The sequence below is a fragment of the Poecile atricapillus genome, chromosome 8, assembly GCF_030490865.1.
Source record: "Poecile atricapillus isolate bPoeAtr1 chromosome 8, bPoeAtr1.hap1, whole genome shotgun sequence".
Lineage (NCBI taxonomy): Eukaryota > Metazoa > Chordata > Aves > Passeriformes > Paridae > Poecile > Poecile atricapillus.
This window is the reverse complement of record NC_081256.1, coordinates 26,746,703-26,773,517: the sequence shown is the minus strand read 5'-3', so window position 1 is coordinate 26,773,517 and position 26,815 is coordinate 26,746,703. Positions and strand designations below refer to the sequence as shown.

Genomic DNA, 26,815 nt, shown 5'->3' with positions numbered 1-26,815 from the left:
TGTGCTCCGTGCTCTGGGCCGGGATCCTCCGCTGGGGCAGGAGCTGGAGTCCATCGTGCTAGATCTGTACTGGCAGCTGGCAGCGGGCTCCCGTGGCAGAGCTGGGCACCTGAGTGTCTGCACCGGGCTCCCGTGCAGAGCTGGGCAGCCGAGTGTCTGCACGGGGCTCCCGTGCAGAGCTGGGCAGCCGAGTGTCTGCACCGGGCTCCCGTGGCAGAGCTGGGCAGCTCAGTGTCTGCACCGGGCTCCCATGGCAGAGCTGGGCAGCTCAGTGTCTGCACCGGGCTCCCGTGGCAGAGCTGGGCAGCTCAGTGTCTGCACCGGGCTCCCGTGGCAGAGCTGGGCAGCCGAGTGTCTGCACCGGGCTCCCGTGGCAGAGCTGGGCAGCTGAGTGCACCGGGCTCCCGTGCAGAGCTGGGCAGCTGAGTGTCTGCACAGGGCTCCCGTGCAGAGCTGGGCAGCTCAGTGTCTGCACCGGGCTCCCGTGGCAGAGCTGGGCAGCCGAGTGTCTGCACCGGGCTCCCGTGCAGAGCTGGGCAGATGAGTGTCTGCACCGGGCTCCCGTGGCAGAGCTGGGCAGCTGAGTGTCTGCACCGGGCTCCCGTGCAGAGCTGGGCAGATGAGTGTCTGCACCGGGCTCCCGTGCAGAGCTGGGCAGCTGAGTGCACCGGGCTCCCGTGGCAGAGCTGGGCAGCTGAGTGTCTGCACCAGGCTCCCGTGGCAGGGCTGGGTAGCTCAGTGTCTGCACCGGGCTCCCGTGCAGAGCTGGGCAGCTGAGTGCACCGGGCTCCCGTGCAGAGCTGGGCAGCCGAGTGTCGGGAAGGGAGGCCCATGCACCCGCTCAGGCACCCGCGGCAGGGTTTGCCGTTTGCAGCACCGGGGGCAGAGGGCTCCTCCATCGGGCGGGCCCGGCGCGGGCCCGAGCCGCTCCGGGCTCAGCGTGTCTCGGGGCTGTCCTCACGCCGGGCGGGCCGACGGGGCGGTGCCGGTCCCGTTCGGCCGCCGGTACCGCCGGGCCGCACCCGGGGAGCCGCGGCGGGCGGTCAGGCGGCGCTGGGCCCGAGCCGCTCGGAGGGCCGGCGGGCGCTGCCGGTGCCGGTGCCGGTGCCGGTGCCGTTCCGGGCTCGCTCGCCGGTACCGCCGGGCCGCACGCGCGTCCCCCGGCGGGCGCGCTCGGGGCAGCGCGGCGCGGCCGGCGTCTGACAGGCGCGACCTTTCATAAGACGGCCCCCGCCATTGGCTCCCTGCCCGGAGTGTCGCTGCAACGCTCGCCGCGATTGGCCCGCGGCGGTGCTGCCGCCCGGCCCCGCGCGGGGACGCGGCCCCGCCGCCCGCAGCCGTGAGTGCCCTGCGCGGGGCGGCGGCTCGCGGGGCGCCCGCGCCGCCCGCTCCTAACGTGTCTCTTCTCTCCACAGGTTGGTACTAAGAAGTGCCTTTCCTGACGTCGCTGCTGCTTGGGACCGCTTCTAGAGCAGCCGCTGCTTTTGCCTTGCTTGCTGCCAGCTAGACTGCGACGACAGCGCTCCGCCGCTGCCAGCCCCGCGCCCGCCGGGAGGACGGTCCGGCGCTGCTCCCCCGCCGCCGCTGCACTGTGCACTAAAGTGTGCCCCGAAGGTCAGAGCTCTGCTGCCCGAAAGCCAAGGAGAGGAGGAGAAAAAAACCCCAGCCCAAAGCCGGTGTCGGTCGTTGCTCTAAACTGCTGCATCTGTCTATGCCAAACTAATCGATCCCGATTGCACCGCAGAGCCCGCTGCGAGCCCGCTGCCGGAGGCACCTGCCAGCCGCCGTCCCCGGGAGCAGCTCGGGAGTCGCTGCCGGAGCCCGCCACCTTCCCATGCTTGCGGCGGCCGCACTCAGGACGGGATGCTGAGCGCTCGGGGCTGACCCCGGCCCGCCGCCCCGGCCTTCCCCAGCCCCGCTCACCGTGCCACGCTCTCAACTCTGGTGACACAGCTCTTCCTCCAGATCGCAGCCACCCGGTTTTACACGTACTTATTTTAAAATAGGGAGCGGGGGGGAAAAAAGTGTTCTGGAGGTGGCGCTTTCGTAATTTCCAGTTTATCAGTTCAGCTACTCGTTTGCCCATTTTTATTGGAAATTTTAACTACCTGTAAAATCTAAAGATGGCTGTTAGCGTCACACCGATCCGGGACACAAAATGGCTAACGCTGGAAGTGTGTAGGGAGTTCCAAAGGGGGACTTGCTCACGACCAGACACGGAATGTAAATTTGCACACCCATCGAAAAGCTGCCAAGTTGAAAACGGACGCGTAATCGCCTGCTTTGACTCATTGAAAGTGAGTAAATATTACATTATTTTCAAGGATACGTGGTTAATGAAAGAAGCAGTTGTAGCCAGAGAAATCCTGCAGCCAAACAGGAGCAAGTGCTGGCTGCCAGCAGTGGGGTGTTTTGCTGCTTTTATTTTATTGATGCTTGGCGATTTGTGTTGCTTCTTTCCTCAGGAGAAGGGGAAGGATATAGGGAACGAAAGGAAAATACGTCTGGCAGTGCTCAGATCCTCCAGTATGGCTACAGGGGCTCATTCTTCGCCTCCAAATCATTCCCTGCCTGTAGCTGGAATAAAGGGCACTTCACGTAGAAACAGCAAAGTCACTGTGAGGATTCTTTGTTTTTAATAGCACAAACCACGTAAGCAATATGCGGATTTGTTTCCATCTCATAACTACCAGTGGGTTGTTGGTGTCTCTGGACAGCTGATGGTGAACCTTAGAAGAGTGTTTTCCTCCCTGGGTTATTTGGATGTCTGTGAGCACCCTGCTTGCCTTTCTGTGCTTGGCACTTGGCACTGGCACTGGTGTGGTTATCCCATCTTTTTCCCAAGTGCACTTGCTTTAAGGGAAGGACAGCACTTAGCAGAGGGCAAGGTGCCTCTGGACGTGCATGCATGGCAGGAGCCACATCCCAGCTAGGCACCATAAATATAGGGCTGTTGTTTCAGTGTAGCTGTGGTGTCAGTGACAGATGTTAAACGTGCAGGTCCCAGCTCCTTCCCGTGGTTTTTCCACAATGTAAATAACCTAACGTGTAAAATACTCATATCACAAACAGCACAGAATTCATCCAGTGGAGTCATGAAAAAATCAAACCTTGGGAAGCAGAAATTTGTCTGTCAGTTTTTTCTGATGTGATTTTCTTTTGCTGGGCTGGATGCTGGGAAGTGGAGCTGAGTGTGTGGAGCTGTCTGCTGGCACGCAGGGAGGGAGCTGGAGCAGCTCCTGCAGGTCCCAGCCGGGCCCAGCACAGCTCGAGCAGGCAGGAAGTGACTTATGGTGGGTCTGTGTGAATCCTCAACATCCCGAGCTCCAAAATGTGTCTTGTCTCTGGTTAGGGCACGGGGTAAAGCTTTACAGTGCTCTCAGGCCTGAAATGCCCACTCCATCACCCCCAGCCATGGCTTAATTTTCAGGTATGGGAAGGATTTGTTTCTGTGTTGTTTGGTTTATTTTTAAATACAGCAATTACAATGCATGCAGGGTATTAATTTTAAAATGTGGAAATAAGATGTTTTTATGCATGAAGCACGTGCTGGAGGTAGGAGCAGAGCCAGGGCTACCCGTGCCAGTGGGGAGTCCCAGCTCGGCGGTGTCATGACGAGGACATGGTGCCACTGTGGGGATGGCGGTGCTGCCAGAGCACGGCCTGGCTCCAGAGTCCTGAGCTGCTCCTGAGCGAGGGGCTGTGACAGCCGCGGTGGCTTTGCTGGTGGCAGCAGCACCCGCGTGTCCCCGGGCTGCTTTCCCAGCAACGTGCGCCTGACCCCGCTGGCCTTGCGCTTGTGAGGCTGTGGCCGAAGGGCTGGACACCGGCCACTGGAGCGAGCTGGACTGATGGCAGCGGCGCTGGAAGCGCCTTCAAATCTCGCTGCTGGCTGGGGGTGCGGGAGGAGCTGGAGCCGGGCGGCAGCGGGAGCTGCTGTCTGTGTAGAGGGGATGCACCGGGCCTGGCCTGCTTTCCCCAGCCCCGGCAGCGTGACTGGCCCTGCTGCCGTCAGCAGGGCTCTTCGCTTCCCTTCTTAACGCAGGAACTGAGGCTGACCTTTGCCAAGCGCTGCAAGGTCCGTGGGTGATAACCGTGGGTAACGTTCCAGCGTTGCTGCGGATCCTCGGAGGAGAGGAGCGCGCTGCTGCCCTGTGGAGCCAGCCAGGGGCCGAGCTGGGAGCTGGGAAAGAATCTGCTGTTTAAAAATACACTGCTGAGCAGAGCTGTTTACTTGTGCTCATGCTGAAAGGTTTGCCAGTGGCTGAGCTGCTGTGTGCTGGAGAGGCTCCCGGGGATCCGGCCGTCCCCTCGCGGAGCCCAGGGCAGGATCCTGCGCTGGCCCGGCGCCTGTGGCTGCCAGCAGCTCCCCAGCCCCTGGGCAGGCGTGGGCAGTGAAGTGGCTGTGCCATATATGAGAATACCTTGGGTGAACAGAAAATGGAATATCCCCCTTTGGGGAATTCCCAGTCCAACCCCCATTGCTGAAGCCATTGCTCAGTTTTGGTTTTGTTTCAGCTCTGTGTCGGTTTTGGTGTGTGCTGAGCTCAACCAACGCTAGTCACTGAGCTACCTTGTCTGCAACGTCCCAAACTTCAGATGTTCTGCAAAAGCAATTTAGGGAAATGCTGCACCAGCTCTGTCTGGGCTTTATAAGGTCAGTCAATACTTTAGTACAGATTAAAAAAGATTTTTGGTTAGGACATTCAAAAGTAATTTTTAATTTTTCAGTAATTCAATATGGATGTAATGTCCTTGTTCTTTACTAAAATAGCAGTGCACTGAAAAATTTACCTTAATGTTAAAATACTTGATTTCTTATTAATGTATATAATATTAGTGTTAATTAGACGGCTATTCTTGCATTATCTCTTGGACATAAGACAGATACTTAGTCACTGAATTTTTCTTTACAAATTCCTGCATCTTGGCAGGAGTTGAAGGGAGGTGACCTTTAAGGTCCCTTGCAGGCCAGCCCGCTGTGTGATGCTGTGATGTGTCAGTCCAGGAGCTGGTGTGTGCCCGAGGAGTGACTGCTGTGTGGAGCTGACGTCAGGCAGGTGTGAGTGCTGCAGAGCCGCAGCCGCTGGGCAGGACGGCTCCGAGCTGGAGATGGCCCGTGTGCTCTGCTATATTTATATTTATATTTATAGGAGATAAACAGGCAGAGCAGATCCTCGGAGGGGACCCCGTGCACTGGCAGTGCCCTTTGCCTCTGGCCCTGGCCCAGGTGTCCTCTGCGGGCGCAGGGACAGAGCACAGCGAGTGCGCAGCCGAGCACTGCTGCCCTGCCGGGAGGAGGCAAAAATAGATCCCAGAAGTGAAACTTGCAGCTTGGGTAAAGCGCTGTTTTATTTTTTTAAATTATTATTTCTGCGACCTGCGAGATGCAGGCACAAACTCGGTGTAGGGCTAGAGCAGGGCAAGCAGTGTTCCCTCCTGAGGTTCCCTCCCGAGGTTCCCTCCCAAGGTTCCCTCCCGAGGTTCCCTCCCGAGGTTCCATCCCGAGGTTCCATCCCGAGGTTCCCTCCCGAGGTTCCATCCCGAGGTTCTCTCCCGAGGTTCCATCCCGAGGTTCCATCCCGAGGTTCTCTCCCGAGGTTCTCTCCCGAGGTTCTCTCCCGAGGTTCCCTCCCGAGGTTCCCTCCCGAGGTTCTCTCCCGAGGTTCCCTCCCAAGGTTCCATCCCGAGGTTCCATCCCGAGGTTCCATCCCGAGGTTCCATCCCGAGGTTCTCTCCCGAGGTTCTCTCCCGAGGTTCCATCCCGAGGTTCCCTCCCGAGGTTCTCTCCCAAGGTTCTCTCCCGAGGTTCCATCCCGAGGTTCTCTCCCGAGGTTCTCTCCCGAGGTTCCATCCCGAGGTTCCATCCCGAGGTTCCCTCCCGAGGTTCTCTCCCGAGGTTCCATCCCGAGGTTCTCTCCCGAGGTTCTCTCCCGAGGTTCCCTCCCGAGGTTCTCTCCTGAGGTTCCATCCCGAGGTTCCCTCTCGAGGTTCTCTCCCGAGGTTCTCTCCCGAGGTTCTCTCCCGAGGTTCCCTCCCGAGGTTCCCTCCCGTGCTGGGTGGCAGTGGTGGCACTGGGCTCTGGACACGTCTCCGGTTGGGAAACATGGCCTGGGCTGCACCTGGCAGCTCCTCCTCCCTTACCTGTGGGGAGCAAAAGGCAGCCAGGCCGTGGCTGTGACCTCTGAGGTGCTGCAGGAGGTCAGGGCTGGGACAGCCCCAGTGAGATGTCACCATCCTGCTGCCTAATTAGCGCTAATGAAACCTGCAAGGCTGGCCTAGGGGAGCACATGAATCAAGATGAACGTGTGTGGGATAATGTGGCCCTTAGATATTAGGAGGATAATTTTAAACCAAGAATGATTATGTAGTGTATTCAAATTATGCGCTGGAGCGGCTGAGTCAGCTCCAGCTCTGGCTCTGCCTTGTTTAAATGCCGTAGGATTTTTTTCCTAAATTTGGATGCCTAAAACCCTGTTAGACTGTCTACAGCAAAAATAAGCTCGAGTTCCTAAATCAGGAAACTGGTTTGCAACAGAAATTTGATTTTTACCATAATTTTGAAACATTTTTCTTCTTTTATTTTTCTTGGAAAAATAAGTCTAAGTAGAACTCGTTTTTGAAATTACGTTAGCTTCGTCAGATGTTCCGATAGATGAGTCATCCGCGTTTCCTGAAAGCTGAGATAAAGATGTCTGAACAATGGGGAGATGGATGTCAAATGCAAATCTTGTGGGAGCAGCAGATGCGCCGAGGCCACGCGGTCACTGCGCCGGGGAAAGGGGCAGGGGCTCGGCACAGCCCGGCACGGCTCGGTGGGACAGGGGTGCTGTGCTCACAAACCCTGAGCTGAGCTGGGCTGAGCTGGGCTGAGCTGAGCTGAGCTGAGCTGGGCTGAGCTGAGCTGGGCTGGGCTGAGCTGGGCTGAGCTGGGCTGGGCTGAGCTGGGCTGGGCTGAGCTGGGCTGGGCTGGGCTGAGCTGGGCTGGGCTGAGCTGGGCTGAGCTGGGCTGGGCTGGGCTGGGCTGAGCTGGGCTGGGCTGAGCTGGGCTGAGCTGGGCTGGGCTGGGCTGGGCTGAGCTGGGCTGAGCTGAGCTGAGCTGAGCCGAGCTGAGCTGAGCCGAGCTGAGCTGAGCTGAGCCAAGCCGAGCTGAGCCGGGCTGAACTGAGCCGAGCTGAGCTGAGCTGAGCCAAGCCAAGCCGAGCTGAGCCAAGCCAGGCTGAGCTGAGCCGAGCTGAGCTGAGCTGAGCCGAGCTGAGCTGAGCTGAGCCGGGCTGAGCTGAGCCGAGCTGAGCTGAGCTGAGCCAAGCCAAGCCGAGCTGAGCCAAGCCAGGCTGAGCTGAGCCGAGCTGAGCTAGCCCAGGCCCTTGGAGCCAGCGTGCACCACAGCGCTGCAGCTCCCAGTCCGCTTTTGGTCTCCTGAGTTATGCTCCCACTAAGGCGGCTCCTTCTTCTTCAAGCTGGGTGTCCCAATGAAGTGTAAAAGCTTTTTCTACTCTTTCTTCAACAGCTGGAAAGTCTTAAACTTGTACGTTTTTCTGCTTTTTTTTTTTAATTCTAAGAAAAAGCTGGAAACCAGAAGTGTAAGTCACTATGGTGATGATATCTGAGGTTGAAGCTCTGGTGCCTTGTGTCTGAGACCCATCAGCACTTGGTATGATAGTGTTTTATCTTCTGATGTAGAAGTTTTTATTTTTTTTAAATGGTACACCTGAACTCTGTAAAAGTGACTGCCACTTTTTTCCAAGAAGGCTTAAAAATATATAAATGTAGCATTATTATTATTATTATTATTATTATTATTATTATTGCTGAAATTGGTGAGCATCTTATTTTTTCCACCTCAGACATGTAATTGTTAGTTGTTCAAGTCTCTCTACTTTGTTGTTGCTTAAAAAAAATCCTAATTTTTTTTGACTTCTTGTTCCCCTTTGTGTGACACTTACCTAAGGGTGTAGAGTAAGAATCTTATTTCATTTAATACAAAGAAAAGGAAATCCTGTAAGCCTATTGCACTAATCTTGTTGAGAATGGCAGATCATGGATCTGATTCTTCTATAATGAAGGCAAAAGAAGAATCCCAGAACACTTGAGCAGGTGATTGTTGGGTGTCTGGCATCCCTGGAGCAGTGACAGGATTCGGGGTGCAGACATGAGCTGAGGCTCAGGGCTGGGAGGCAGATGGACACACGGCTGATCCCAAGGAAACTCGTAAAGCAGTAACCCTTGGCAAAAAATGAAAACATAAACAATGTTCAAATTCCTAAGGTCTGATTTGCCATTTTTCTCCTCTCCAGCCTGTGCAACTGCCAGCAGGCTGAGCTCCAGAAGAGGAAGCAAAGGGAAAAGTGGCAAACAGTTCGGGAAAATGGGGCAATTGTTAGGTGGAGTGGCAAATAGTCCATTAGCAAAGCAAACAATTGAAAGCACGTGTGTTCCTCTGTGGGAAGATAGATGGTGTTTTGAAATCTTATCAGGTCTTTGGACAGAAGTGTAACAACTAGCTACAGCCTTCACAGCTCATTTTACAGCTTCTGCTCGACAGAAAGAAATGAAGTAGAAATTAAAACATTGCACTGCAGCATTTGCACTGTCATTTTTTAAAGGCTGTGCATAATAGAAACCAGCGTGGGCTCCTGTTACAGTCAGGAACTCTGCTGGGCAAAATCAAAATCAGTAAAATTCTGAACTGGTTTGCAGGGAAGATGTAAAGAGGCATCAAATAAGAAAACCTCATGTCAAGAACATTCAGACGTTTGTCCCAAGTCTTCAGTGAGTGATCAGGAGCAGCCTGTGAGGCCTGTCTCCTTCCCAGGATGACCCCAAGTGTCTGTTTTTCCAAATACAGATGCCTTGTTGCCAAGGCTCACTGAAATTTGTTGGAAGCAACAAATTACATTCAAGACCGAATGATCACATCTGTTTTCTGACTTCGGAGAAATGCTGGTGTTTCTTTGTTGGGACTGCAGAGCCTTGCTAGCCCAGCTGGATGTTATTTAGGAACTCCTGTCCCGGCTGCTGCTTTGAGTCTGCTCTTCCCGGCAGGAGCTGCTCCCGTGCCCATGCCTGAGAAGGAGCCTCTTGTCCAGGTGAGCAGCCTCCCTCCAAGAGCTCCAGACATCCCCTCGGAGACAGAACCAGCGCTTTGTGGGTGTGGGGCACGTCCCTGGTGCTGCGTGCTGGGCTGTGCCCCCACGGGGCTGCGCTGGCCCTCAAAGCAGCCCCTGGAGGAAGCAGGAGCTGCTTTTATCCTCATCCAGAGGTCTGCCTTGTCCCCCATTTCACGGTGCTGCTGGGAGGATTACTGCTGTTGAAATGAGATTTAAGTCGACGCTGAATTGTCAGATCCTGAAACACAGGATTATGCAAGTAAGAAAACCTTCAGGTTCATGGTTGAATTTATTGAAATACTTAGGACTTATCCTCTTCATTAGGAAACATCTCAGGATTTAACTGATGTAGAACACACATTGAGGTAGTTGAAAGCAACTGCAGTGTTTGATCAAATAAAGGAAAATAGATCTGATGAAGAGGATTTATAAAGAAGAGGAAATCCAGTGTAGTGCTGCTGGAGGGCTTCACTCTGCCACTAGCAAGCTGCTTCCTCAGACTGCCTTTTTGTTATACTCCACTCGCTGGATAAACTTCTCAGCTCTCAGCCCTGGAGATCCCAAGAAGTTCTCTGTCTTTTCTGAGAGGGGCTGCTGGGCCACAGTGCAGCCCTGATGGGAGAAGCCTGATGCTTCCCAAGGTTGCTGACAGGAGTGGCAGCGGGGAAGGGGCCGGCTGGGGGAACAGGTTTGGATCCAGCTTCATCTCTGAGCACTTCAAATCCTGTCAAGTTCCTGGAAAGACTCTCTTCAGCTCCAGATTTCTCTGGACCCTTCCTAACTTGGCAAAATAGTACAGAGAGTAGCAAAAAGAGAGAAGTGTTGTTTGAAAAGAGGAGCAGTTCTGGGAGGAAGCAAAGCGGGTTACTTCTTGTTGGTGCGATTTCACCGAATTTACATGGGTTAATTCCAGGCTTACATAGAGACAAAAATGGTTCTGAGATTAAGATTTAAATTTGGAAGAGAGGAATTGCAAAGTATGGAAATTGTCCTGTGTGTGTGTGCGCACTGCCCACCCTGCTGTGCCGGCTGCAGGGGAGGGCAGGAGGATGGGAGGATGCAGTAGAGGGGGAGCTGTGAGGATGTGGAAGGTGGGTGGGTGGCTCTAGGGCCACCTCTGCTGAGGAGACACACCTGTGTGACCAGGAGGAGCAAACATTCCATTGAATCCCAGATGGAGCAGGGCAGTTTGTGGCTGGGGCAGGTCATGGGCACGGCTCAGCTCAGGCCCAAGGGGTCTGTGGTGTTCCTGGGGGACAGGGTCATTTGTGTGTGGACATGCTGGAAAACCCCCCAGTCTGGGAGCAGCCAGCAAAGCCAGGGTAGCTGCAGGTGTAGTAGGTAACTACCACTTTGCAGGAGTAAAACTCACTGTTTTCTGCTCCTTTATCCAGGTGGGATTCAGTCCAATACCTGTACAGGTTCAGTGCTGGTATTTGATAGTGGGTGAGGAGGAGGTTGTGTTTTTTAATTTGAGAGCATCTTTCCAGCCTTGTCTGGCTCAGGAGTCTCCCCAGGAGTCTGGCAGGTTTTTAGGTGTGCAGTAGTCACCACAGCAATGTCAGGAACAGCACAGTTTTTCGTACTTTGTTCTGTTAGGAACAGGAGCATGCACATCTAACTGAAGTATTTTGAAAAGAATAGGCAGAATGAAATGTTTTCTGGGTCCTTGGGGCTCGCTGTAAACTGACACTGGTGAAGCAAATACTGAGTGGAAAAGAAAGTACACTTGGTTGGGCTCTTTGTGCAGAATTGGGCCGTCAGCAGGCAGCAGCTCGGAGCACATTGTGCCACAGGGCGAGCTGCAGCTGGATGGGCTGCTGGTTCTGCTATCCCTTCCCATGTTTTACAGTGCAGCCAGTGTTTAGAGCCAGCTGCAGATGGGAAATTGTGCCTGGAACTCAGCTTTCTGGTTGTAGGGTGTGTTCAGAAAATGATCTGCATTGACATACCGTTGCCTGTCTGGTGTCCTGGTAAAATCATCCCTGCAGTGAGCTGAGTCAGGAGACAGCCTGGACATCTGCAGTGACTGTAACCAAATAAAAATGCAGGTGAGCTGGGAAAGCCCCTGACTGGACAAACTGAAGGGTTAAAGAGTTCATGCTCACTAAACACTCCTTAGAGGAAGAAGAAGAGTCAGTTCTTTGTATCTACTGTGTTGTTATTTACTCCTGTTGTTGGTTGAACACTGGCTGTGCCTCGTGGAGCAGAGTGAGGTGCTTCCCTTGCACAAGGCATGCAAGGGATGGATGGATGGATGGATGGATGGATGGATGGATGGATGGATGGATGGATGGATGGATGGATGGATGGATATATATGGCAGCTTTAATTCCAAAGTACCGTAAATTTAAGTTCCTTAAAATGCAAAACTCATGTTGATAGCGGAGCAAAAGGAATTGTTTCATAGAAAATAGTTAATTTGTGATTTAAGTATTTCCAGGTGATACTGGAGGGGTGTGGTGGGGTTGGTCAGCCCAGGGAACATCTCCAGACTGGGCTGCAGAGAAGTGATGGTGTGTGGAGCAAAACAGATGTGCAGCACAGAGTGAGCTCACTGCAACCAGGACCAGGGTTTGGGGCTTTTTTTCTATGGCTGCAGTGAACAGGAGGAAATGGGATTTTTTATGACAGTGATAAAGGTGATTAAGTCTCTAACTAGAAGAGAAGACAAGGCAGAAGAGAGAAAGAAAAAGGGAGGGACAGAAAAGAGACAAAAGGCTGAAGAGGTCAGGTGCTGTTGTACCACCTGGCAGATAACACAGGAGAGAGGGCTCTGTCTGAACTGTGGGAGCAGGTGGGAGGGGAAGGGGAAGGAAGAGCAGAGCACAGGACAGGGGGATCAGGGGATACCGAGGATGTAGTGTGCAGACGGGCTCCGAGATTCCTTGACAAATTGTGCTTGTTCCCAGGTTCTGCCAGCTTTTTGCAACACATCTTTTGCACCTGGTTCCAGACGTGGTTACTGGTGTGTTTAAATATATCTGAAGAGAAAAATAACACTTGCTGATGGAATTTTTTTATTTTTTTTTACACTGGAGGAAGGCACACCTTGTTTTGTCTTGTCTTGTTGGAATCCTTTAGTATTTGGCTTCACAAAGTCCAGCACTGAAAATCAGAAGGGAAGTGAGGTCTCCTGTGCATGTTTAGTCCATTGGCTGAAGAGACTGCTCATGTTTGTAACAATGTAAACTGTTTCTACACAGCATTTGTCACATATTTATGGTTTAGATGTTTCCTGTGATTTTAGATATGTAAGGAATTAGACACTGAAAAAGTAGCAACAGTGGAAGGCTGAAGTTACTTGTACTTGTCAATTGTTTTGCTCTATGCACACACACTGTAGACTGTTTGTGTATGTATGTGTGCTCACTGTATATTATATATAATATATGTCTGTATGTATATGACTCCAAGTTTTTTCAGGCTGTGTGTTTTATGTGTTGACTTTGGGTTTGGACACAAAAAGGAGCCTACAGGAGCTGCAAAGACCTTTTGTGAATTAATAAGCTGCTTTATGCTTAAAAAAATTAAAAATAGTAGTTGCTAAAAATGCACCCATATTTAATATTTAAAATTTGGAAAGCATTGCTGGATTTTATCATTGTCTGGATTACAGCCATGGGTCAGTTGTCCAGCACCATCTGTAGCTGTTCCATTCTTTCCTCTCTGTTCTGTTTAAATGACAAATAATTAAGTGTTACTGAGTGACTGCTCAAGTTCTGTTTTGATCACCTGACAAATTACTTGGTTCAGCTTCTGCTCCTTAGTGTTGTGTAAAAGCTGTCTGAGCCCTGGGAGCTCTGGAAGGCAGGGGTTGTTCCCAGTGTTGGTGTGATGCTGTGGAAGGCAGGGGTTCCCAGTGTTGGTGTGATGCTGTGGAAGGCAGGGGTTGTTCCCAGTGTTGGTGTGATGCTGTGGAAGGCAGGGCTTCCCAGTGTTGGTGTGGGGCTGTGGAAGGCAGGGGTTCCCAGTGTTGGTGTGATGCTGTGGAAGGCAGGGGTTCCCAGTGTTGGTGTGATGCTGTGGAAGGCAGGGGTTCCCAGTGTTGGTGTGGGGCTGGGGAAGGCAGGGGTTCCCAGTGTTGGTGTGATGCTGCACAAGGCAGGGGTTCCCAGTGTGGGTGTGATGCTGTGGAAGGCAGGGGTTCCCAGTGTTGGTGTGATGCTGCACAAGGCAGGGGTTCCCAGTGTTGGTGTGGGGCTGCACAAGGCAGGGGTTCCCAGTGTTGGTGTGATGCTGCACAAGGCAGGGGTTCCCAGTGTTGGTGTGATGATCTGGAAGGCAGGGGTTCCCAGTGTGGGTGTGATGCTGTGGAAGGCAGGGGTTCCCAGTGTTGGTGTGATGCTGCACAAGGCAGGGGTTCCCAGTGTTGCTGTGATGCTGTGGAAGGCAGGGGTTCCCAGTGTTGGTGTGATGATCTGGAAGGCAGGGGTTCCCAGTGTTGGTGTGATGCTGCACAAGGCAAGGGTTCCCAGTGTTGGTGTGATGCTGTAGAAGGCAGGGGTTCCCTGGAGCTGTGGGGCTGCACAAGGCAGGGGTTCCCAGTGTTGGTGTGATGCTGCACAAGGCAGGGGTTCCCAGTGTTGCTGTGATGCTGCACAAGGCAGGGGTTCCCAGTGTTGCTGTGATGCTGCACAAGGCAGGGGTTCCCAGTGTTGGTGTGATGCTGCACAAGGCAAGGGTTCCCAGTGGCAGTGGTGCCATGGAAGTGTGGGATCAGCTGTTGGGAGCAGCACATCTCCAGCTCTCCTGGAATTCTGGGGTTCTGAGCTCTTGGGCATAATGGTGAGCAAAGCTGTCACCGTGAACTTGTTTCTTTGTAGGGAGTAGTTGTGGGGTAGAAAGTTCTCATTTTCTATTTCACTACTTTGCTCTTTTACTACTTTTAGAGTGAGTCAGGTCTCATGTTAAAAAAAAGGTCATGGAAAAGAGAAGAATATGATATTTGTTTTATTTCCCTTTAATACTCAGAAATAAGTTGTTTCCTCTCATAGATCTAAGTGAAATATATTTAAAGAGAACTTAGTTTTTTAAAGAGCAAGCACCTGTAAGGCAGCCCTGCAACCCAGCCCCGAGGCTGATGCTCTCATCTTTGGAGCTTTGATTCTGCCTCACACATGCTGAACTTGGGGAAAAAGTGCTTCTGCAATGAGATCATGATTCAGAGTCCTCCCTCTGAATGTTCCTGTTTGTTTCATCAGCTCGGTTGGCACCCACACATGGAAAGTTTTTCATTTCCCACCAGCTATGTGGCTGATCACTTGAAGCGAGAGCATTTGAGTCTTCAGGTGATGTTTGTGTGTTTGAGCTCACAGGCAGGCACAGGTTGTATCTGCTGAGGTGGCATTTCCTGCAGCTCAGCATGTGCACCAAGGGCAGTGACGCTGCCCAAGTGTCCTACAACAACATCACAACGACAGGAGCAGGAGCCACAGAATCATTTAGGCTGGAAAACACCTCCAAGATCATTGAGTCCAATCTGTGCCCAATCCCCACCTTGTCAGCCAGCCCAGAGCACTCAGTGCCACATGCAGTCATTCCTTGGACACCTCCAGGCTTGGGGGCTCCATCACATCCCTGGCAGCCCCTTCCACTGCCTGACCACCTTTTCTGTACAGAGATTCTTCCTGAAAATGCTGCTTCCTGCAGAAAGTCTGCATCTGTCAAACAAATACTACTCCTCTTTCCTTTTTACCATTGGGCTGGGGTTTTGTGTCTTCCTCCTGGGTGAGCTCCTGCTGGCGTGGGCTCGGGAGCCGAGCTTCCCTCCGGAGGAGTGGAGCACTGCCGCCGTCTGCACAGCTCTGCTTTGGGACAGGACATGGCAGTTATCAGTGCCCATGTGAAAATAAACAGTCAGAGGGAATTCTGACCACAGAGCAGTGTTTGGCATGTTTTGTGATTATTTAACTTTAGAAAAATGAATCCTGCCACCTGTGTTTCGCACTGGTCCGTGTGCACTGACCTGCTCTGTTCACAGCTGAGGCGGCGCAGCAAGGGCAGATGGTTCTGCACCTCTGTGTTCCTGCATGCCCATGTGCTCTGCAAGGCCTTGCAGACACTGAAAAACACCTTCTGCTGTTTGTGTGTTGTTTCTGCTCCTCTGGTGTCATTGTCACATATTTTGTGAGCTTTTCTGAGCATTTTTCCCCTTAACGTGTGACTGACGGGGTAGAGCTTTTCAGGACTTGCATCAAATAATCCCCCCGCAGCCGAATCTCTGAGCACACAGAGGCTCTCACCTGGTCCTGCTCTGGGTGAATATTTGTGCTAACAAGGAGTTGCATTTTTAAAAGTAAAGCCTGTGTAGAGGCTTCAACAGAGAGGGGCTGGGGAGCTCCTGAGAGCAAGCAGGGGTTCCTGGTAGCTGTAATTCTATTTGCACTGCCCTGGTGCGGACAGAGCAGATAGATACTGTCTTTATTTGCACACTGCTTTACAGTGGGTCTTTTGTTCTGTCATTTTACTGTCATTTTGTTTCACGTGGAAAGTGAGCAAGGCCAAACCTCTGGGGTAGAAGGTAGCAGGGGTGCAGAGTATGATTACAGCAGCACTGCCTGTTAGAGATGCCTAAATGAGTGCACATATCCATCAGGCAGCTTTGTCTTTGTGAAATATTGATCTGTAATACCGATGTTAAGAGGTCTGGAAAGCACTTAGTGCAGGAAATTATTCCTAAGCTATATGAGAAAAAAACCTGTGACTGATACAGGGCCTGTTGAGCCCTCTGTCCTGCCTTTCCCCCCTCAGCAGTGCAGCACAGAGCTGAGCAAGGAATTCAGCGTTGGTATGGGCTGAAACTTCCCGTTTTGGTTGATGCTTCCATGTCCAACGTTAATGATTATTGGATCATGTCGTGGGTGTGTCAATGGTGGAGCTGGACCCTGACCCAAGGGCACTGGAGGCTGGACACTGCACTGCCCTGTCACCCTGGGGATGGACACTGCAGTGCCCTGTCACCCTGGGGATGGACACTGCCCTGTCACCCTGGGGATGGACACTGCCCTGTCATCCTGGGGATGGACACTGCACTGCTCTGTCACCCTGGGGATGGACACTGAAGTGCCCTGTCACCCTGGGGATGGACACTGCAGTGCCCTGTCACCCTGGGGATGGACACTGCCCTGTCACCCTGGGGATGGACACTGCACTGCCCTGTCACCCTGGGGATGGACACTGCCCTGTCACCGTGGGGAGGGACACTGCCCTGTCACTGTGGGGAGGGACACTGCCCTGTCACTGTGGGGATGGACACTGCACTGTCACTGTGGGGATGGACACTGCCCTGTCACCCTGGGGATGGACACTGCCCTGCCCTGTCACCCTGGGGATGGACACTGCCCTGTCACTGTGGGGAGGGACACTGCCCTGTCACTGTGGGGATGGACACTGCCCTGTCACCGTGGGGATGGACACTGCCCTGCCCTGTCACCCTGGGGATGGACACTGCACTGCCCTGTCACTGTGGGGATGGCGAGGCCCTGCTGAAACCCAGAGGAGGAATTTGGCAAAGGGAGCCGGTGTTCCCTCTGTGCCTGTGCTGTGCTGCCTTCCACAGGACACGGAGCTTTTCCTCCCCAGCTGGGATCTCCTCCGCTCCTTGGCTGTCCCTGGAGCTGTTCAGTGCTTCAGGGCTGGATTTGGTTTGGTTTTTTCCAAAGAGCCGTGACAAGTGTGTCCCCAAGGCCCGGTGGAAGTGGTGCTGCTCCAGCCCTGCCCTCCTTCCCGGGCTGCTTCCCGCAGGGACTGCAAGGGTGTTTATTTGGTTAGGAAGCTTTTACTGTGCCTCAATGCACACTTGCAAGGTAAAACAAACCTGATGTGTCAGCCTTTGTTTACCCACGACACTTTCCCTTTCCTACTCCTGCTTGCTTCAATTTGTTCTTTGTTAAAGACTTTTAACTCTCTGTTTGCCTTCTGATGTTGAATGCATCAACATTTTTTGGTATAATTTATCTTTGTCCCTCAAGTCTGAATTACTTAGATTGATCCTTCCTGTAAGAATTTTTGAACTATAAAATTAGCTTAAGTTTCTTTATTTCTCTGCTGGTATACCGTTCGTTATTTATATCCTTTTCTTCCCTAGTTTGCCTAAGCAGTAAAAAAAAGCAACATTACTGAAGCTTGTCATCAGTTGGCCATGGTTTGGTGGCTTTCTTTATCTAGCTTCTAATTACTTCAAATTTGTCTTTTCTCTTGCCTCTCTGGATGATGTAATAAAATTCTGTGTTTGTGTTTTTCAAGTCCCTTTACTCACACCCAGTGCTGTTATCCCCTCATCAGTGATGGGGCAGACCATAATTTGGTTGCCATCAGGGAAATCTGATCTTCCTTTCCACTTTCCTCCCCACTCCTGAGGCTTCTGCAAAGTGCCTCTGTGATCTGGATACCAGCTGGCAGGTGGCCCCAGAGCCAGGGTGATTCCAGCACCAGCACAGGGGTCTCCAGGGGGCTGTTGCTGGTGGTTTTTCATCCAGCCCAAGCTGGGCTGTTCTCGGTGCTGAGGAAGGCGGAGGAGGAGCTGGCTGTGAGGATTAGCGGGGTCACAGTTGGACTGGGGGAGCCTGTGCAGGACCCTGCTGGCTTTGTGGTGGGTTTGGGGCAGCAGGACAGCAGGGCAGTGTCCTCTGGCCAGTGCAGTGCCCACGGCAGCGTGTCCCGTCCCTCCCGTCCCTCCCTCCGCCCCGCTCGCACGCTCGCTTGCTTTGTCCAGAAGTGACTAAGCTTCCTGTTATTCCACTCTGTCAGTTTTTCCCCAATCCTGCTGTCGTGTTGGGCAATACTTACTTGCCAGCAGCTTCCTCTGCCTCTGTCCCGCTCCACTCTGTGCTGTTCCCACTTACCTCTCAATTTCTCATCCTGCGGCCCTCAGGGATGTTCCCATTCACTCTGTTGGACTTACTTTCACTAAAGCCAGGATTTACAAAGAGCTGTGGACGCCAGGAGAATGTTACCTGGATGCTGCAGGAATGCACTGTGGACCATGTTTGGTGTGTGGAGGGAGAGCTGCGCTTTGGTTTGTGGTGTGAGCCCACCCGGTGTGGGTGCAGCCAGGAATGCATCGCAGCCTTGTCCTGAGCTGTCCCTGCCTGATGGGTGTGTTTGTGCATACAGAGGAATTGTTCCTGCCTCCTTGGAAACCACAGGCACACTTTGATTTAGCAGGGCTTTCCTTCAGATGATGGGAAATCGAAGGAGCTGCTCAGGAGAGGGTTTTCCCTCTGGAGCTGCGAGGGCAGCCTGGAGGCATTGGCTGATGCTGTGGGGAGGTGGAGGGTGCTGGGCAGGGCTGGCAGGTGTCTCTCCTGGACCCCCTGAGTGCAGGGAGCCCTGGAGGGTGCTGGACAGGGCTGGCAGGTGTCTCTCATGGACCCCCCGAGTGCAGGGAGCTCTGGAGGGTGCTGGGCAGGGCTGGCAGGTGTCTCTCATGGACCCCCTGAGTGCAGGGAGCTCTGGAGGGTGCTGGGCAGGGCTGGCAGGTGTCTCTCATGGACCCCCTGAGTGCAGGGAGCTCTGGAGGGTGCTGGGCAGGGCTGGCAGGTGTCTCTCATGGACCCCCTGAGTGCAGGGAGCTCTGCCAGCCCCACACTGAGCCCTCTGCACCCAGGCAGGGTGGTTGGGTGGGTAGGGACATCCCGATCCGGCAGGGCTCATGCACCTGGCCCCCACCACGTGCCTCCACTGGGACCAGTGGCAGCAAACAGCCACGGCAGCCCAGTGCTGCTGGTGTAAAAATAATACCTCAGGAGGAATAAACAAGCTATTTTTGTGTATTAGGGGTGGCCATGCAGAGCTGAGTCAGGGCCTTGCCTCGCACAGCCACCGAGGGCTTGTTCAGACATCCCGAGCGCTGGGAGCAGCTTGAGGCGCTTCCCCTGGAGCTGGGAGGGTGGGACAGGGCCAGTGGGGCTGGGAGGTGCCCAGAGGGGCTGCAGGCTGCCAGCCAGTGCTGCTGTGTCACACAGCATCCAAGTGCCAGCTCCCCGGGTCCCCAGCACCACGGGCGGCTCCTGCTGGAGCTGCTGCTTGTGGCCAAGCACCATCAATTACACAGAATTTCAAAAGTGGGGAGGGAAACTTCAGCTGGAAGCAAACAGGGACAGAGCTCGCAGGAAATGAATAGTGCCTGGCAGAGATTGGGTGTGAAAACTGACACATAAATGTCACAGCATGAAGGACAGTTTCTCATACGTCGAATTAAACCTCTTGTGACCCCAGGCCACAGCAGGGCTGGCTATGCCAGGGAAAGAGCATCTCCCTTTTTTATTTACTTTTTTATGGCACTTCATCACTACAACAAGTATCAATTTTAATTGTTTTACTTTCACATGCTGAATTCTGTCAATTACCAAATTCCAGGGCACCGTACCCATTAGGCTCCGTGGGTTTTATAGAGGTGACACATACAGAAACAAAGGCCAAGGCTAACAATTCTGCTTATGTGATAATTATGATATGGTAGAGAGTAGAAGAAGAGCTGTGTTGAGTCTGTCTTGCACATTTAAGGAAAGATGCAAGCCTAGTTTTCTGTCAGCCTAATCTTTATCTTTTAATGATTGTTCTTTGATTTTCACTTCAAACCAGACAGAATGAGCTTTAAAAAAAAATTTCTAAGAGACCAAGGGTACTTAATTGCTATCCAACAGAAGGAAAGAGGAAAGGTGTGGGATAGCAGGGTGCCCTGGGGTGGGATGTGGTGTCCCTGGCAGGGGCACACAGCAGTGCCCTTGGAGGGGGAATGTGGCAGTGTCTCAGGGGGATGGATGGATGTGGTGGTGCCCTGGGGAGGGACATGGCAGTGCCCTGGGCTGGGCACAACTGTGCCAGGGGCTGTTGCTGATCTGGGGGTCCCTTTGGGTGTTGCCCTCATAGGTGAATGTGACTGGGTTCATTAATGCCTCCTGAATTGCTGATTAAGGGGCTCCTTTCTGCCTCTGCACTGACTGATTTTAAAGGGGTGTTTTGTAGGAAATCACTGTCTTGTCAAAAGTTCCCTCTTGTGGAAAACAGGTGGAATTTTTTCTTAGAAATTGTTAAAGATTCCCTGGTTTTGTTTTAGATTTTTTTTTTCAAAAGATAAATTCTTCAACTTTATTTAGTTCCTAAAATTCTTGTTGGACAGTGGCAGTGCTTTCTGCCTTACTCAAGTGCATATGTGGATTCATCCTTTCAGTCACAGTGGGATTCTGGCTGGGAGAGGTGTTCACTGGCCTGATGTGTCCTGTTACTGGAAACTCTGAGTGGTTTTCCTTCCATTCCTGGTGAACTTCTCTTGTTCAGGTTTGCAAGGCAGGGCAGCACTGGCTCACACACCTGCAGTCAGTGGCACTGTGGTGGTGGCAGCCACCATGAACCTTCACTGTCAAACCTGTGTGTCACCCCATGCTACTCTAAGGGGCTCCATGTCCACCTTTTACCCTCTGTCACAGACATTAGTGGTCCATCAGCCTGCTGTGGAAATTGATCTCCAAGCTTGAGTGTTTTGTGGTGCAGCAACATCAGACTAAACTGCTCTGGAGCTCCCGTGCCTCCTGCAGCAGCCTGTCCTGGGTGCCAACTGTGATATATGGGCCTCTCTTTTGTTTTATTACTGAGTGGACTGAATGGCCTTAATTTGCTTATCATGTAAGCAAGCTGTACAGAAAAGCCAGAAATGTCAAATTTTTTGGTTGCCAGAGGCAGAACTTGGTGTCAGCTGCCAAAGTCTGTGGGTATGGCAGCCACACAGGCCTCCCTGCTGCTCTGAAAGGCTGTGGGTTCTGTAATGCCTTTCCCATTCCTGTCCCAGTCCTGACAGCTCTCCCCATCGCCTCCATAGCCACTGCTCTGGGTTATTTTGGCAGTACTGGAAGAGTGCAGTAATTAAGTAGAAAGGTTTGGATGTGATCAAGCAATATGTTTCCGTCTTAGGCAGTTTATTGTGTTGTAAAATGTCTCTTGCACGTGTGCGGTCAGGGACCTGGAGCTGTTTGCATTCCTGAAAATCAGGTCACGTCTCTGTGCTCCTTTCAGGGATGTCACAGGCTGCCCTGCAGCCCATGGGTTTTCCAGCAGTGGGATGTGCCAGGTTTGTTTTGCCAGGTGCCAGCCAGCCCTCGCAGAGCCACATGTGGCAGCGGAGATTTCAGTGTGGTGCTGCTGAAAGAGTCGAGATCATCGCTCATGCTGCTAATTCAAACTTGTGATCCTTTGTACGCTCTGGGGGAAAGTTCCTCGTGCTGAGAAAGCAGCTGTTGGCTTCTCCAGGTGCAAACCAACAGCCACTGCTTCCCACAGTGCCATGAAGCCTCTCTGTGCCTGGTCACGGCTCCCTGTGCTGGTGCTCTCCACCTGGGGAGGCTTCACTCTCTGCTTTCCACATTCTAAGAGCCGTGGCATCTCAGAGCAGAGCTCAGGGGATTCATTTGAAATCACATCTGCAGACATTGGTATTGATCCCCAGAACAGTTCCCATTTGAGTGGCTGACCTTGGTTTCAGGAAATGTTTATTAATCTATAAGGATAGGTCCAGGCAGATTTCTTCTTTCAGCAGAAATTCTCCTCTGTGAGTGGTGGGTCTGGGGAGGCCCTGGCACAGCTTGTCAGAGAAGCTGTGGCTGCCCCTGGCTCCCTGCAAGTGTCCAAGGCTGGGTGGGACAGGCCTTAGAGGAATCTGGGATAGTGGGAAGTGTCCTGCCCACAGCAGGGGGTGGAACTGGGTGATCTTCAAGGTCACTTTCAACTCTAACAAGTCTGATTCTGTGATGCTATGAAATTTCCCATTTGGAGCTTTTCCTCTCAGAGTGCTTTGTTTCACCTGTGCTCAGCTGTAAACTCAGATCCTATTTTGAAATGAAGTTCGATAACATTCCCAAATTTCAGCCAGAATTTATCATTTAACTTCACTTGAATAAAATAATACTTTAATTATTACTTTCCCTACTAATGTTGGGGAATTAATTATTTTTCAGTCAATAATATATTTGCCTGACAAATGTATTCTAATAATATTTAAATTGTATTTGAAATACATGTCAAAAGCATGTCAAGATGCTGTTCTTGCTAAAACCAAGGGAAAAATACAACTAAAACGATAACAAGAAAATAGGGAAAGGTATAATTCTTATATAAACTCTGCCAATATAGACCCCAAACGTGGATGTGTTGGCATCTCAGGATGCGATTGCAGCAGTGATTTTGTGTCTGGGGTGTGGGGCTGCAGTTCTCAGCAATGCTTTTAGAGCAGCCTCCCTCCCATAAAAATCCAGGCATAAAAACTGACAGCCACTGACCTTCAGCCTGCTGGAGGAGGCCGTTGCTGTGCTGTTGGGCAGCAGAGAACAATTTATCGACGTGACGCTGATTTTTGTGTTATCCAGCCTGCCCTGAGCCGTAAGGGCGCTGACGTCTGCACGGGAGCACTGCAGCCCTGTCCTCGCATCACCTGCAGCCTCTGCAGCCAAGGTGTGCATCAGAGCTCCAGAGAGCCGGGGGAGCTGCAGGAGAGGTTCAACACCTCTGGTGAAAGGCCTGGGTCTTGTCAGGGGAATAGTGCATCAAAGCTCAGGGATTGCTTCTCTTTCCCTGTTTTGGAGCTTGTGTACCCCAAGCCCTTGTACACACCTGGAAGGGGTCGCTCTGGCCCTGGCCACATGCAGCTGCAGGTGGGGAATGTGGGTGCTGTCAGAACGTGTCCTGTCTGATGGGGCAGGGGGTGCCAGGCTGTGGCTGTGGGCATCTCTGGGAGCCCAAGGCAGCTGTCAGGGGTGCCCAGGCTGCGGTCCCTGTGCTCTGGGTGCCCGTGATGGGCTCATTCCCAAGCTCTCTGCAGAGGGATCGGCACAGTGGTGGTGCCTCACCCCTCTCCTGCTGCTTATTTGCTTTGTCTGTTGCAGGGCAAACCTCTTGAGAAGGCTCTGTGTAGTGCTCTGTGTCGTGCCTGTGGTGTCAGTGTCAGGGGATTACAGCTGTGAGCAGGAGTGTGACCAGAGCAATCCCGTACCTGCTCAGCATCCCACTGTTCTGTTCCCATCTGTTCTCGGATTCCCACTTGCTGGGCACCACGGGAATCTGCACCAATAAACAGATTAAATCTCCTGTGTGTTTTACTTGATGCATAAAGCCATTCATTCTCCCCTTAAATTGTGGGTTTTTACGTGCCTGAGTGGGGATCGTATGGATTGCCAGAGATTTCTCTGAAAGGATTTGGCAGCACTGGAAGTTCAGGGAGCAGCTGGAGCTCTCTCTGGGCAGAGCTCGTGGTTCCCAAGGCTGCTGTGACCCCGGTGCCTGGGGGGAGGCTGCTCTCTCTGTACCCACCTGGAAAAATGGAATTCCCTGGTGTCCTGGGGCACAGCACTGCCTGGGGGCAGGAGGAGGGGTGCTTGGGAGGCAATAAAGTGTTGCTCCATCTCGGGCTGCAGAGTTTGTGTGTCCTGGGAATGTCAACACAAATACTGATGGATTGGTACATATATGTTGTGTCTGTACAGACATGGGGGTATACAAACATTTGTAGTAATACCAAGATCAACCACAAATTCTATTGAATACTTGTATAAATTTTAAAAACATATAAATGTTTAAATACATAAATATAAATCACATGTATAAAAGTTAAAGAATTTATATAATTACTTGTATGTCCATACGAGGTTGATGCATTTGCTAATGCTGTTATGAAATGAGAATTGGGGTCCTTTGGGGATGTCCCAGCAGCTGCTTTACCCAGGGTCAGAGTGGCTAGGGCTGGATGGGTGCTCAGTTGACATCACTGTACGAAGAAAAGTGGCACAGGTTTGAATGTCCCCATCTGCATCCATGTCCCTGTCCTCATGCCACGGTTGTGGCACTGGGCATCATTCTGTGCTTCCTCGGGGCTGAGGAGGAGGAGGGACCCACAGACAGCAGGAGCAGCAGGGAGGGTTTTGCTGCTGAGCTGGTGTCTTTCCTCCTGTTTTGTGCTGGCAGTCTGCTTGCTCTGTTTGCTTTTTTCTTTCTTTTTTTAAATCCTGTTGTATTTCATGGCAGTAGGACAGCTCCCGTAGGAGTGCTATTAGCTGTGCAAGCCAAATGATCCATTAGAGGGGTTGAGGCTTTTATGTACGAGAATCACACACAAAGACGTCATTAACTGGTCACTTTGGTGTGTTTTCACATGAAAGGATTCACTTAGAAAAGTGTCTGCAGATCGCTGCCATCAGTATCGCTGTGCCCTGGAGGGAGCTGAGGCAGGGGGATCCCTCCCTTCCTTGCCCTGGAGATGTGTGTTTTCCCCCAGCTGCCATTCTGCTTCCTCTGAGCTGTTTGGGATCCAGAACCACAGCCCCTCCATGGCAGGGTGTGAATTATCCAGAACCACAGCCCCTCCATGGCAGGGTGTGAATTATCCAGAGCCACAGCCCCTCCATGGCAGGCTGTGAATTATCCAGAGCCACAGCCCCTCCATGGCAGGGTGTGAATTATCCAGAGCCACAGCCCCTCCATGGCAGGCTGTGAATTATCCAGAACCACAGCCCCTCCATGGCAGGGTGTGAACTGTTCACAACCACAGCCCCTCCATGGCAGGGTGTGAATTATCCAGAGCCACAGCCCCTCCATGGCAGGGTGTGAACTGTTCCAGAACCACAGCCCCTCCATGGCAGGGTGTGAATTATCCAGAGCCACAGCCCCTCCATGGCAGGCTGTGAACTGTTCCAGAGCCACAGCCCCTCCATGGCAGGGTGTGAACTGTTCCAGAGCCACAGCCCCTCCATGGCAGGGTGTGAATTATCCAGAACCACAGCCCCTCCATGGCAGGGTGTGAATTATCCAGAGCCACAGCCCCTCCATGGCAGGGTGTGAACTGTTCCAGAGCCACAGCCCCTCCATGGCAGGGTGTGAATTATCCAGAGCCACAGCCCCTCCATGGCACGGTGTGAATTGTTCACAACCACAGCTCCTCCATGGCAGGGTGTGAACTGTTCACAACCACAGCCCCTCCATGGTGGGCTGGGGGAGCTGCAGGGCCTGGAGGGTGAGCACTGCCCCCAGCTCTGGTTACGGTGTGGGACCGGCTCTGGGAGAGGCGGCTGTGGTCCCACAGCATGAGGCAGTGGCAGAAGTGGGGTGCAGTGACCCCTGGGCAGGTGTTGGGCTGTCTGAACAGGCAGAAGTGGGGTGCAGTGACCCCTCAGCAGGTGTTGGGCTGTCTGAACAGGCAGAAGTGGGGTGCAGTGACCCCTGAGCAGGTGTTGGGCTGTCTGAACAGGCAGAAGCGGGGTGCAGTGACCCCTGGGCAGGTGTTGGGCTGTCTGAACAGGCAGAAGCGGGGTGCAGTGACCCCTGGGCAGGTGTTGGGCTGTCTGAACAGGCAGAAGCGGGGTGCAGTGACCCCTGGGCAGGTGTTGGGCTGTCTGAACAGGCAGAAGCGGGGTGCAGTGACCCCTGGGCAGTGGCAGAAGCGGGGTGCAGTGACCCCTGGGCAGGTGTTGGGCTGTCTGAACAGGCAGAAGTGGGGTGCAGTGACCCCTCAGCAGGTGTTGGGCTGTCTGAACAGGCAGAAGCGGGGTGCAGTGACCCCTCAGCAGGTGTTGAGCTGTCTGAACAGGCAGAAGTGGGGTGCAGTGACCCCTCAGCAGGTGTTGGGCTGTCTGAACAGGCAGAAGCGGGGTGCAGTGACCCCTGGGCAGGTGTTGGGCTGTCTGACCAGGCTGTTCTTCACCTTGTGTATAGGCTCAGTGATTGCAGCCCTGCCTCTGGCTGCCTCAGGGCCTGCGTGCTTCAAGGCTGGCCCTGTAACATTGCAAAGGTTTCTCTGAACGTGGTGGGCAGCCTCAACACAAAGTGCTTGCAAACAGTTTATTGTTAAAAAGGAAACCGTAGCTTGCACGGAGTTCAATGTTTTCCTGTAAAACACACGGGCATCAGGATAAATAGTTTTACCATTTACAGGCAATAGTTGATGGTATGTAGCAGCCATCCTCCTGCTCGGGTTCAAACGCGCCGGGTCAGGAGGAATTTGTACTCCCTGACAGAGGGAGGTGTTTGGGTGTTTGTTTTGGATCAGAAGCATTCCGTGTGTTCCAGCTGCACTGCTGAGCTGCTTCTGCAGCTTTGGCACCCTCAGCACGGGGAGGCAGCCCCAGGCACAGCCCCCGGCTGAGGGAGCACGGCCACAGCTCCAGCAGCACCCTCAGGACATCCACAGCTGGCTGAGGGCCTGAAAATCCTGACAGTCATTAATAATTGTTAATTATAGTTAGCTATCACCCATAGTGATGGGTGTTCATCAGGGCAGCTGGGATGTGCAGCACTCACTGGAGGCTCTGTTGGCCACAAGGAGATTTTCCTTTTCTCTTTAGGAGGTAGCCTGTTAAATGTTAGAGGGTTGTGGGTCTGACCATGAATAGCTATTTAAAATTACAGAATCACAGACTCAGTGAGTAAAGGAGCTTGCAGTCTCAGAAGGGGATCCCAAGAAAGCTTTTGTGTTATTAAATGTGCAGTCATGGTGTTTTCTGGAAGGAGATTATTATCAGAGAGCAAAACTTGCAATTGTATTCCTAACATTCAGTGTGGGATGTTAAAAGCAGGGTGTGCTGTGCTTCCCAGCAAATTTGTGGTGTGGGGAAAAGCCTGGTGGTGACCGCACAGAAATGGGCACACTCCTGTTCACCTGTGTGCAGGTCTGAAAAGCCCAGGCGTACTCTCATGCTCCAGCATGCCTGTCAGAGGATCCAAAT

The 26,815-nt window shown here is 52.7% G+C and overlaps 1 protein-coding gene across 21 annotated transcripts in view; it reads left to right on the top strand.

The window, feature by feature from the left end:
- Nucleotides 1-26,815, top strand: part of MBNL1 (muscleblind like splicing regulator 1) — a 69,432-nt gene that overhangs the window by 18,079 nt on the left and 24,538 nt on the right. For 7 of the 21 annotated variants that reach the window (XM_058843950.1, XM_058843948.1, XM_058843946.1 and 4 more), the window contains exon 1: nt 1,359-2,297. The exons of 5 other annotated variants lie outside the window; for them this stretch is intronic. In XM_058843950.1, the coding sequence (XP_058699933.1) occupies nt 2,124-2,297 (174 nt within the window). In that variant the 5' untranslated portion in view covers nt 1,359-2,123. Of the gene's footprint in view, nt 1-1,286; nt 2,298-9,065; nt 9,090-26,815 lie in introns of those variants that run through there. 9 more of the 21 variants (XM_058843938.1, XM_058843941.1, XM_058843937.1 and 6 more) reach the window with 5 other exon arrangements.